Source organism: Vicugna pacos, chromosome 4 (assembly GCF_048564905.1).
Source record: "Vicugna pacos chromosome 4, VicPac4, whole genome shotgun sequence".
Taxonomy (NCBI): domain Eukaryota; kingdom Metazoa; phylum Chordata; class Mammalia; order Artiodactyla; family Camelidae; genus Vicugna; species Vicugna pacos.
This window is the reverse complement of record NC_132990.1, coordinates 36,792,034-36,804,433: the sequence shown is the minus strand read 5'-3', so window position 1 is coordinate 36,804,433 and position 12,400 is coordinate 36,792,034. Positions and strand designations below refer to the sequence as shown.

General features: G+C 38.6%; 1 protein-coding gene across 10 annotated transcripts in view; it reads right to left on the bottom strand.

The window, feature by feature from the left end:
- Positions 1 to 8,945: 8,945 nt before the first annotated feature.
- Positions 8,946 to 12,400, bottom strand: part of PIP5K1B (phosphatidylinositol-4-phosphate 5-kinase type 1 beta) — a 404,141-nt gene continuing 400,686 nt past the window's right edge. For all 10 annotated transcript variants that reach the window (XM_072959563.1, XM_072959562.1, XM_015250318.3 and 7 more), the window contains one exon: positions 8,946 to 9,684. In XM_072959563.1, the coding sequence (XP_072815664.1) occupies positions 9,682 to 9,684 (3 nt within the window). In that variant the 3' untranslated portion in view covers positions 8,946 to 9,681. The remainder of the gene's footprint in view (positions 9,685 to 12,400) is intronic.

The following is a 12,400-nucleotide window of genomic DNA, read 5'->3' as shown; positions in this document are numbered from 1 at the left end:
ATGAGTCTGACTACAGGTTTATCTATTTTGTTTATCTTTTCAAAGAACTAGCTTTTAGTTTCATTGATCTTTTCTGTTGTTTTTTAAATCTCTATTTCATTTATTTTTAATCTAATCTTAGTTATTTCTTTCCTTTTACTAACTTCAGGTTTTGTTTTTTCTTTAGGTGTAAGGTTAGTTTGTTTATTTGAGCTTTTCCTTGTTTCCTGAGGTAAGCTTGTATCACTATAAACTTACCTCTTAGAACTGGTTTGCTGTGTCTGAGAGGTTTGGATCATTGTGTTTTTGTTTTCATTAGCCTTGAAGTATTTTTTGATTTCCTCTTTTATTTCTTCTGTGATCCATTGGTTGTTTAGTAGCATATTGTTTACCGTCCACATGTTTGCAGTTTTTTTCTTGTAGTTGATTTCTGACCTCATAATGTTGTGGTCAGAAAAGATGCTTGGTATGATTTCAACTTTCTTAAATCTACCGAGGGTTCTTTGTGGGCCAGCATGTGATCAATTCCGGAGAATGTTCCATGTGCACTTGAGAAGATTGTGTATTCTGCTGCTTTTGGATGGAATGCTCTATAAATATCAATTAAGTCCTTCTAGTCTCATGTGTCATTTAGGGCCTGTATTTCCTTATTGATTTTCTGTCTGGATGATCTATCTACTGATGTAAGTGAGGTGTTAAGTTCCCCCACTATTGTTGTGTTATTGTCGATTTCTTCTTTTATGTCTGTTAACAGTTGCCTTATATATTGAGGTGCTCCTATATTGGGTGCATATATATTTACAACTGTTTTATCTTCTTGGATTGAACCTTTGAGTATTGTGTAGTGTCCTTTGTCTCTTGTAACCGTCTTTATTTTAAAATTGTCTTATCTAAGTATAGCTACTCCAGCCTTCTTTTGTTTTTTGTTTGCATGGAATATCTTTTTCTATCCTCTCACTTTTAGCCTGTATTTGTCTCTAGCTCTGAAGTGGGTCTCTTATAGACGGCATATATATGGGTCTTATTTTTGTATCCATTTAGCCAGTCTATGTATTTTGGTTGGAGTGTTTAATCCATTTACATTTAACGTAATTATAGATACATATGTTCTTACTGTCATTTTGTTAATTGTTTTGGGTTTTTTTAAATAGGACTTTTTGTTGTTGTTGTTGTTCTCTTGTGGTTTGATGATGATAAAGTTACTTTGCTTTGTGGTTACTGTAAGGTTTTGGTATAGATGTTTATACACACACACACACACACACACACACACACACACACACACAATTGTTTTAAGTTGCTGATCTGTTAATTTTAAATGCATTTTAGATAACTTGCATTTGTACCCTCCTCCATTCATGATTACTTTTCCTGTTACTAGTTGTGGCCTTTTCTTTTCATGTAGAGAAGTTCCATTTATCGTAAAGCTGGTTTGGTGGTGCTAAATTCTTTGGCTTTTGTATATCTGTGAAGCTTTTGATTTCTCCATCAAATGTGAACAAGAGTCTTCCTGGATAGAGTATTCTTGGTCATAAGCTTTTCCCTTTCATCACTTTAAATATATTGTGTGATTCCCTTCTGTCCTGTAGAGTTTCTGCTGAAAAATCAGCTTATAACCTTATGGGAGTTCCCTTGTATGTTATTTGTTGCTTTTCTCCTGCTGATTTTAATATTGTCTCCTTTTCTTTAATTTTTGTCAATTTGATGACTATGTGCCTCTGTGTGTTCCTCTTTGGGTTAGTCCTGTGTGGAACTCTGCTTCCTGGACTTGGGTGACTATTTCTTTTCCCAAGTTAGGGAAGTTTTTAGCTATTATCTCTTTAAATAGTTTCTCAAGCCTTTTATCTTTCTCTTCTTTTTCTGGGACCCTTATAATGCAAATATTAGTGTGCTTCATGTTGTCCTAGAGGTCTCTTAAACTATCCTCATTTCTTTTCATTCTTTTCTCATTTTTCTGTTCTGTGGTAGTGATTTCCACTGATCTGTCTTTCTGTTCCATGGTAGTGATTTCCACTGATCTGACCATTCTTCTGCTTCATTTAGTCTATTCTTGGCTTCTTCTAGTGCATTATTCATTTCAGTAACTGTATTTCTCAACTATGTTTGAGTATTCTTTATATTTTCTAACTCTTTGCTAAAAACTTCACTCTGTGCATATATTGTCCTCCCAAGTTCTCTGAACATCTTCATAATCATTACTTTAAACTCTTTCTTGCATAGATTGGCTATCTTTTCATCACTTACTTCTTCCTCTGGGATTCTATTTTGTGTCTTTGGCTGGAACATATTCCTCTGCCACCTCATATTGTCTATATTTCTGTTTGTATTTTTAGGTAGGTTAATTATGTTTCTCAACCTTGGAGAAGTGGCCCTCTGTAGGAGATGTTGTATATGTCCCAGTAGTGCACTTCTCTCTTGTCACCCAAAGGCCAGGGTCCAGCTGGTCCCAGGGTAGAGTCTGGCCTGCATTTGTGGACTCCTTAAACAAGCTTTGGGATTCTTTACTCAAGCTTTTCTTAATTCTGGTGTCTGCCCCCTGGTGGGTGAGGCTGGAAGAGTGGCTTGTGCAGGTTTTCTAGCAGGAGGAGTTGGTGTCTGACCACTGCTGAATGGAGCTTAGTCCTGGCCCTTTGGTGGGTAGAGCTGTATCTAGGGATGTGTCTAGAGGTAGCTGTGGGCTCAGGAAGTCTGCTGATGGGTGGGGCTGTGTTCCTACACAGTATGTTATTTGGCCTGAGACTTCCCAGCACTTAAACCTGCAGGCTATTGGGTGGGGTCAGGTCTTTGAGCTAATGACCCACGCAAGAATGCAGCCTCCCGGAAAGCTCATGTAGATGAACACTCCCCAAATGTCCACCACCAGCTTTTATGTCCCCAGGATGAGCCACAGCCATCCCCTGCCTCCTAGGAGACCTTCAAAAACCAGCAGGCAGATCTGGCCCACATTCCTATGAAATCACTGCCTCTGCCCTTGGACCCAGCACATGCGAGATTCTGTGTACACCTGCCAAGAGAGTGAGGTCTCTGTTTCCCCAAGACCCAAGGGACTCCAGGAGTTAAGCCCCGCTGGCCTTTAAAACCAGATGTTTTCTGGGGTATCCTCCTCCCAATGCTGGAACCCTGGGCTGGGGAGCCTGACTTGGGGCTTAGAACTCTCCTGTGGGAGGACCTCTGCAACTTAATTATTTAAAATCAATTAATTAATTTTTAATAGACTTCATTCTTTTAGAGCAGTTTCAGGTTCACAACCAAATTGAGCAGAAAATACAGAGTTTGCATATAGCCCTCCCCACCCACACATATATATTCCCCTACCCTCAACATCCCTCATCAGTGTGGCATGTTTGGTACAATCGATGAACCAACATGGGCAAGTTATTATCAACCAAAGTCCATAGTTTACATTAGGGTTCACTCTTTTTTTTTTGTTTTTTGGTTTTTTTTTGAGCTTTTTTTTTTTTTAACATTTTTTATTGATTTATAATCATTTTACAATGTTGTGTCAAATTCCAGTGTTCAGCACAATTTTTCAGTCATTCATGGACATATACACATTGTCACATTTTTTTCTCTGTGAGTTATCATAACATTTTGTGTATATTTCCCTGTGCTATACAGTGTAATCTTGTTTATCTGTTCTACAATTTTGAAATCCCAGTCTATCCCTTCCCACCCTACACCCCCCTGGTAACCACAAGTCTGTATTCTCTGTCCATGAGTCTATTTCTGTCCTGTTTTTGTTTGTTTGTTTTTGTTTTTGTTTTTTAGATTCCACATATGAGCGATCTCATATGGTATTTTTCTTTCTCTTTCTGGCTTACTTCACTTAGAATGACATTCTCCAGGAGCATCCATGTTGCTGCAAATGGCGTTATGTTGTCGGTTTTTATGGCTGAGTAGTATTCCATTGTATAAATATACCACCTCTTCTTTATCCAGTCACCTGTTGATGGACATTTAGGCTGTTTCCATGTTTTGGCTATTGTAAATAGTGCTGCTATGAACACTGGGGTGCAGGTGTCATCCTGAAGTAGGTTTCCTTCTGGATACAAGCCCAGGAGTGGGATTCCTGGGTCATATGGTAAGTCTATTCCTAGTCTTTTGAGGAATCTCCACACTGTTTTCCATAGTGGCTGCACCAAACTGCATTCCCACCAGCAGTGTAGGAGGGTTCCCCTTTCTCCACAGCCTCTCCAGCATTTGTCATTTATGGATTTTTGAATGACGGCCATTCTGACTGGTGTGAGGTGATACATTGTATTTTTTGTAGTTTTGATTTGCATTTCTCTGATAATTAGTGATATTGAACATTTTTTCATTTGCTTTTTGATCATTTGTATGTCTTCCTTGAAGAATTGCTTTTTTAGGTCTTCTGCCCACTTTTGGATTGGGTTGTTTATTTTTTTCTTATTGAGTCGTATGAGCTGCTTATATATTTTGGAGATCAAGCCTTTGTCGGTTTCACTTGCAAAAATTTTCTCCCATTCCGTAGGTTTTCTTCTTGTTTTATTTCTGGTTTCCTTTGCTCTGCAGAAGCTTGTAAGTTTCAGATTCAGCCATATTTTTGAGTGTGTCAGTAGTTCTTTCTATTGCTGTGTATCATTTCAAGGTATAAATGAGCCATCACAATTGGTTTATCTAGTCACTCACTGTGGGACATTTGGGTTGTTTTCAAATTTGGGTGATTGTTAATAAAGCTGTTATAAACATCTATGTACAAGTGTTTATGCAAATGTAAGTTTTCAATTTTCTAAGGTAAATACCAGGAGTTGAATTTCTGGGTCATATGATAAGGGTATTTTTAACTTTTAAGAAATTGACAAATTTTTTCATTGAGGCTGTACCATTTTGCATTCCCAACAGCAAAGTATGAGAGTTAGAATTGCTTTGCATTCTTACTAGCAGTTATTGTCAGTTATAAAAATTTAGCCATTTTAATATCTGTAGTGTAGTATGTCATTACACTTTTGATTTGCATTTCCTTAATGACTAATGATGTTGAACATTTTTCTTGTTCTTATTTGCTAGCCATATATTTTCTTTGAAGTGTCTGTTTAAATCTTTTGCCCATTTCCTTTTTAGTTTAAAAACATTTTTAAGAATATTAAACTTACAGAAAATTGGCAAAGATAGAACAGTTTTTGTATACTATTTACTCAGCTTATCTTAAAGTTAAAATCTTAAGTTAATATGGCTACTTTGTCCAAACCAAGAGACTAACCTTTATATAACACTATTAACTAAATTCCAGACTTCATTCAGACTTCATGAATTTTTTTTTTCTGTTAATGTACTTCCCCACTCCCATCCCTTTAAAACTCTTGCTCCAAGATCAAATCCAGGATACCTTGAGTTAATTTTCTGTCCTCCTTTTATAAATCTTTTGGGTATCTTCACCTCTTGAGGAAGTTGTGTCTAGAGCCATCTGACCTACTCTAATCTGGAGTGATTGACTTCTAGATCTCTTCCAGTGCCATGCTGGGATTTCCCATTACTTTCATTGTGGGGATTCCTTTCATCTCCCTCTTGGGTTGGATCTCTTGTTTTCTGGATCCTATGGCTTTCTCTTTCATGGCTTTATTTTTCTTTGTTTACTATCTCATTTTGGTAAAACATCTTTTTGGAATTTCTAGATAAAGGGAAGATGTAAAATGATTTTTGCACAGATAATTTTATTCTACCCTCTCTTTTATAGTTTCCCAGGGTGTGATGATTTTCTGTATCAACTTGGCTAGGTAGAGCATTAATCAAACATTAATGTAGGTATTGCTGTGAAAATATTTTGTAGATGTAGTTAAGGTCTTTAATCAGTTGACTTTAAGTAAAGGATATACACTTGATAATATGGGTGGACTTCATCCAATCAAATAAAGGCCTTATAGTAAAAACTGAAGTTTCCTGGAAAAGAAGAAATTCTGCCTCAGGATTGCACTGTCAATCCATGTCTGAGTTTCCAGTCTGCCAACCTGCCCTATGAGTTTTAGAATTGCCTTTCCCCACAGTTGTGTGAGCCAGTTTCTTAAAATAAATCTGTCATCTATGCCTATGTCTCTCCTATTTCTCTAGAGAACCTCGACTAATACACAGGGTATAGAATTATAGATTAGAAATCAATTTCTCTAGAAGTTTGAAGGCATAGTTCTAGAGTTCTAGCTTCCAGTATGCTGTTGAGAGATTTGATTCAATTCTGAGCCTTGAGCCTTTATATAAAATTAGTTCTCTGAAAGCTTGTAGAATCTTGTCATCATTCTTGGTGGTCTGAAATTGCCTGGTCAGGTTCATTTTCATCCATTTTGCTGGGTACTCAGAGTCCCTTTCAATCTGGAAACTCATGTCCTTTATTTCTGGGAAATTTTCTTGACTTTTTTGTATGAGGGTTTCCTTACATCCATTGTCTCTATTTTCTCTTTCTGGAAGTCCTATTATTTGGATTTTGGATTAGTGGAACGGTCTTCAAGTTTGCTTATTCTTTTTCTCCTATTTTTAATTTCTTTGGGATATCTCCTCACTGGATATATCCAGCCTTATCTCCTAATCTCTCTTAGTTCTGAGTTTCCACCATCATGCTTTTAATTTCCAAGAGCTCTTTAAGGTTTTTAGAATGTTTATTTTTGTAATGGCATACTGACCATATTTCATGGATGCCATGTAATTTATTATCTTTGAAGATGTATGGTAATTTTTGTTTTGAAGTTTACTTCTTTTAGTCCCTTTTTACCCCAGCGGCAATCTTCTGTTGGGATACTTGTCTCATTTTAGAGCATTTCATTAGATGTCTTGTGATCCTTGGTTGGCTGTTCATTGAATGGGGACTAAACGCTGTGAGCACTTGATGGGGGGCAGGGTAATAGCTAAGTTTCACTCTAGGGTTCCCTGGCTGTCAGTCATTGGGGGAATCTTCAATGTTATTATCTTTAAACTTCCCCCTTGGTAATGTAACTTTATAATTTGTGGTAAAAAGTGGAACATTTTTGAGAGTGAAAGTATGTACTGTTATTAAACCTGAGTGTCAGGCATAAACTCAAACAATCCTAGGCAAATTAGAGGATGGTCATTTATTTCCCAGTAGTGGTATTTTTTGAGAGAAAATTCTTCCACATGCAGTATGGGTACTAGAAGTCAAGTTGTCTGCATTTAGGAGAGGAGTGGAGGAAGAAGTCTGGGAATCTCATCATTCATGTTTCAAAGTGCCCCACGTTGGAAGCTACCCAAATGTCAATCAGCAACAGAGTAGAAAATTGTGGAATAATCATACAATGGAATACCGCTCAGCACTGAAAAAGAATGAGCTTTCACTGTACACAATGAAATGAATGGATCTCATATATTGTTGAATACCACCACCAAAAAGCAAAGAGTACATTCTCTATGATTCCATTTATATGAAGTTTGAGAACTTTTAAAACAAAAAAAAAATCCATGATGACAGAAGTAGTAACAATGGTTATCTTTGAGGTATTGATAGGGAGGCATCAATCCCACCAATGGCATTAATGGGGATGGGGCATGAAAGAGCCTTGTAGGTTAGCTGGAAATAGTCTATCTCTTGTTTTAGGTGATGGTAACAAGGGTGTATATATATGTAAAAATTCACTGAAGTGTACAATTAATAGTTGTATACTCTATTCTATGTAAATTATGCTTCAATTATTAAAAAAAGGTACAAAGGTTAGGGTATTACACGACAGGTGTGATGATTATAGGCTGGCCAAGGGTGATGGTGGTAGAAGTAGAGGGTGGGGATCATAGACAGCTTCATAGCATTGAAACAGCATTTGAGTTAAGCCTTAAAATAGTGGTTCTTAACAGTTTTTGGGACAAAGTCCCTGTGAAGTTGATGGAAATTATAGCCTGTCTCTTCATAAAAAAAAATGCCTCCATATACACAAAGGCATACCCAACTTGTGTGTATTATTTCATGGCCCTATTAGTATCCATTCATCTAGGACCCTCTTAAGGAATCAGTGGGTCCTGGGCTTAAGGACCCTTGCATAGATAAATGGGTGGATTCACTAATGGGAGGGGAAGAGTGGGATTCCAGCTACATAAACCCCTGTGGTAAGAAAGAGCATCTGCTAGCACATGGGTACTAGAGAGAGGCAGAGAATCCCCCACAGTCCACGTCAGTAAAATTCCCCATTGTCAGCCCATCCCAGGATAGAGTCCCAGCACCAACTCTGCAGGTAAAATGACTACTTAGACTGAGTAACCATGGCTCTAGGCTACATTTACAAAAGTTAATACCATGTTGTGTACAGGAGTCAGCTTGCTTTAACTTGAAGTAGTTTACACTGAGCATCTTACTCATCGGGAACATATTTTTGCTTTCTAATGATTTTTTTCTGCAATGTATGATTGTGCAGCTGCTTGAGACACTAATGAGATGGTAGAGGTGTATTAACTGCTTAATATATCCATTGCCCCTCTCTGCTGAGTCTATGCCTATGTGAAAAGTGTACTTCTCAGCCCTTTGACGTCAGACTTTTCAGTGGCATTTGGTTTGGCCAGTGGAATGTGAGCGGACGTTCTGGAAACTGTTATTTCAGCAGAAGCTTTATGAGCTCCCATGGTTCCACTATCACTTTTTTCTTTCTGCCGTAAGACTGGCATGTCCTAGAAAGGGGTTGCTCTGGATCCCCTATCCAGAGATGGGGGATTGTTTGTTACCACAACATAACACGGTGAAAGCTGGTAACACACCAGGACATCTGGGAAAGTCTCTTGAACAAGTTGAGCAGAATCTGCCATTGAGTCTTTCCTCAGGGCCTGGAGAATTTTCTCTGTTTTTATCTATCATGAGAGTCAGTTTATTTAGGTTTCCAGAATATGTAAAAATGAGGAGTATCTAAGTTACTTACTTTTTTCAATTAAAAAAATTTTTGGTGGGGGGAAGTTACTTCTTTTTTATTAATAAATGAAAGGAATATAAAGACCATAAACCATTAGAATTAATGTACTACCACACCTGAGAACAAAATATTTTATTTCTCTCAATAAAACTATAGTTTACAATAGTATTTACTAAATAAATTATATAATTTCTCTTTTACAAGCAATAAACTAAATCACAAATATTTCAAAGACAATGTATGTACACGACATAAGGCCTTTTATAAATAGCTTTGCTTTTCTCATTTCACTAGTAAATAGTGAAAAAATCTTTATAGAAGCTAGTATTCTATAAAGTGTATACAGGTCTGTTACACTGATCTTTATATGAAACCAATTTAAACTTAATGACATGGGCTATGATTATAACTTTGCAAAAAAGAACAATTTATTTGCCATTTTGCATGAGTGGATTTTTAAAAAATATATAAGCAGATTACATATGTTGTTTATATATAATCACTGGATGCATGCAAAATGAAACAATGTAAGTGTCAATAGGAAAATAGCACTTCCAAGTCCAAAAAGGTGATTGGCAATGGTGTAGAAAGCAGCTTAAATAGAGTTCATGCAGTTCTTCACAGTTCGGCAAGCAACAGCAAATGGTAGAAGAATTGGTATTTTTCACATCACATCTGCTGATCCGCCTCTTGATCAAGCGTCCCCTGACATCTTGCAAACTCCCAAGTCCAGCTGATAATGACTGTGTAGTGGGGCTCAGTCAGGTTCTTTTGGGTAATTCTGGAGTGGAGAAACTTCTCTTCCACAACTGTTCATGTCTCATCCATCTGCTTAGGTGGTCATCATTTTCACTTACTGGGTGAAAAAGAAAGCAAATGTAAGATTAAGTTTTTGGCAACAATTTATAATGGTGCCTTATGAGTGGGAGCACAAGTTCATTACTTCTCCCAGTGACTCGTGGCTGGGAAACGTGCATGCAGAAGTGGGAGTGCATTAGGCTTGGGATCGATTCTGCTGCAGTGATGAGCATATGCTTCTCTGGTGGACCTGCAACATGTAAGTTACACCAAAGTAACTGTAGTTCCTACCACATCACAGCACGTGCTAGGAAACAGTGCTGGCTAAGACACTCTCCTGCCCTCCAAGTGTATAGGGCTTTGGGGGTGTGCTGTGGTATTCCAGGCCTGAAGCCAATCAGAGCAACCTGAACACGGTTTGGAACTTGTGAATGCTGTGTTCATTTTCAAACACTATCCCTGTGGCTGGGGAGTAAAAATTAGGTCCAGCAAATATTTAACCTAAAATGGGAGCCATTTAAGTTCAGCAGCAGTTAATTCAACCTCTGACAGCGGTACCAAGATATACACGGGGAAGCGCTACCATGTTCAGACAGACACAGTAACTTGAATCTACTGATGCCCTAATTATTACAGCTACAGGACATTATGCAAGTTACTTAACGATCTTTGCATCTTATTTATCTGTAAAGTGGGAGTAATCCTACTTTATAAGGCATAAACTTTTCTGTGGGGAAACAGTGTCTGTGTATGTGTGTACATAGACACACATACACAATATACACAAATTATATACATATCATGTAGTGCCTGGTATATGTCAGTGTCTCCAAAATAGTTTTTAAGAAGGTTGCAGGTGGGAGCACAAAATTCTGTGGCCTCACACATTCATTTGGTGGCTGAAAAACTTGAGTCAAAAGTTGGAAATAACTGAAAATTACGGGAAAAAAAAACTATGTCGAAGAGGATTCTGTTGAAAAGCGAGTATTTTCATCATGTAATCTGAGCCTCTTGTGAGTTGTAATTTTAATTAATGTACTGCTTTGTTTCCGAGTTGCTCCCTCTTATTAATCTAAATTGGAAAGGTCTGCCTGCTTAAATGTACAACATGCTCACATTGTTCCTCAAATGATCTTTCAGAAATAGGGTGACGATGGGTGGTGGGAGCGGCAGCAGTAGGCAAAGAGGAAGCTGCCCCTGTTCTCAGGGTAGGTGTCTGTAATAGGCTCATTCTGATAACTCTGTGTGGCACATGTCAACTTGTCACATAAAAATCCCACATAAAACTATAAGGTCCTTCTTAATGCAATCTGAATCCTGCTTTCTTAAAAACTCCAAAAGGAGGTGACGGTTCTGCTCTTCTTGTCCAGTAGATCGCAGCCGGAGCTCTGTGTCTGGTTTCTAGCACCAGACTCTGAAAGGGACATTGACTAATCTGAGCCCTGCCTGGAAAGATCCCTCAGTGAAGGGCACCAAACCCAAGACCCATGAACTTGGCTAAAGACCTGGGCTTGGGTCTAGAAAACAGGAGATGTAGAGACGGCGTAATAGTTGTCTTTGAATAGCTGCAGGCTCGCCCTGGGGAAGAAAGGGTTAGGTACTAGGTTAGTTGAGCCCCAGGACACCTCAACAGTAGCTGCGGCTGGCCAAGACCCTCAGGCTGGGGATGGGAATATCGGAACCTGTGAGGTGAGTGAGCAGAGGGGTAAAGGCTTCAACCTCTCTGCCTCCCCCGTCAGGCATCCTGAGCCTCCTGCCCTCCTCTCCCGCAGCACAGGAGCCCAGCCGTCCGTCTTGCTGAGACCCAAGGGGTGAGACTCCATGGCTCCAAGACCAGACTTGGGACAAATGTATAGAAGCCAGTTTTGCTTCGATATGGAAATGTTTTCTAACCAGAGTAGAGAAATGAGTGGTCACGGAAGGAGGGGCAGTTGCTGTCACTGAGGAGCGGAGGTGAGGCAGGGGCCTTGGATGCGTGGCAGCTAGTTGTGTGAGGGCCGTGTCACATGATCACCACACTCTGTTACAAGATCCTATTAAATACTATTGGTAAATTTATACCACCACATAACTCAGAATATTGAAAATAGTTCCTGTCACATAAACCACTATCTCTAATAGTGGCATTTCTCATAAAACTGGTTAAATTTGTAAGTCAGAAAAAATCAAACTAGGTATTATAATCTCCTTAGTATTAAAAAAAATGAGTCATTTCCAGCTCTGGTCATAAAAAATCCTTTACAGTCACTAAGTATGTTTCTTTTTTTAAACTGAGGATGTTGTAGAAGTTTCTATAAACTTTGTTTAACACCCACTCTCACCCCCAGGGTAACAAGAATGTCAAAGTTGGGTGGGAACTGCCACTTCTGTATTCATGTTGTAATGTAATCCTGGGATGGCACAGTTGGTTATCTGCAAGTGTCCATTTTTGTGCTGATTTATAACCCTAACAGAATGAGGTGGCCTGGCAGGCCATTAAGTCTTTTGTGGGATCTGAAAGCACAATGTCTCTCTTGTAAATTGGCCACAGTGTGGCGGATGCAGAAGGCAATTTCATTACCCCTTATTTAGTTCAAAATGTGCAATAATTTTCCTTTCTTTCAGTTATAATCCACAAATCTATATGAGCCATTAATGAAGAGACAGAGCATCAGCTATCTGCCTGCCCTACGAAGAAACTCATAGCTTGAGTTTATTCTTCAAAATGTACACATGTAAGTCCCTCGAACTCCCCAGCATGAAGATGGGCTCCTTCAGGTGTTACTGCCCAAAAC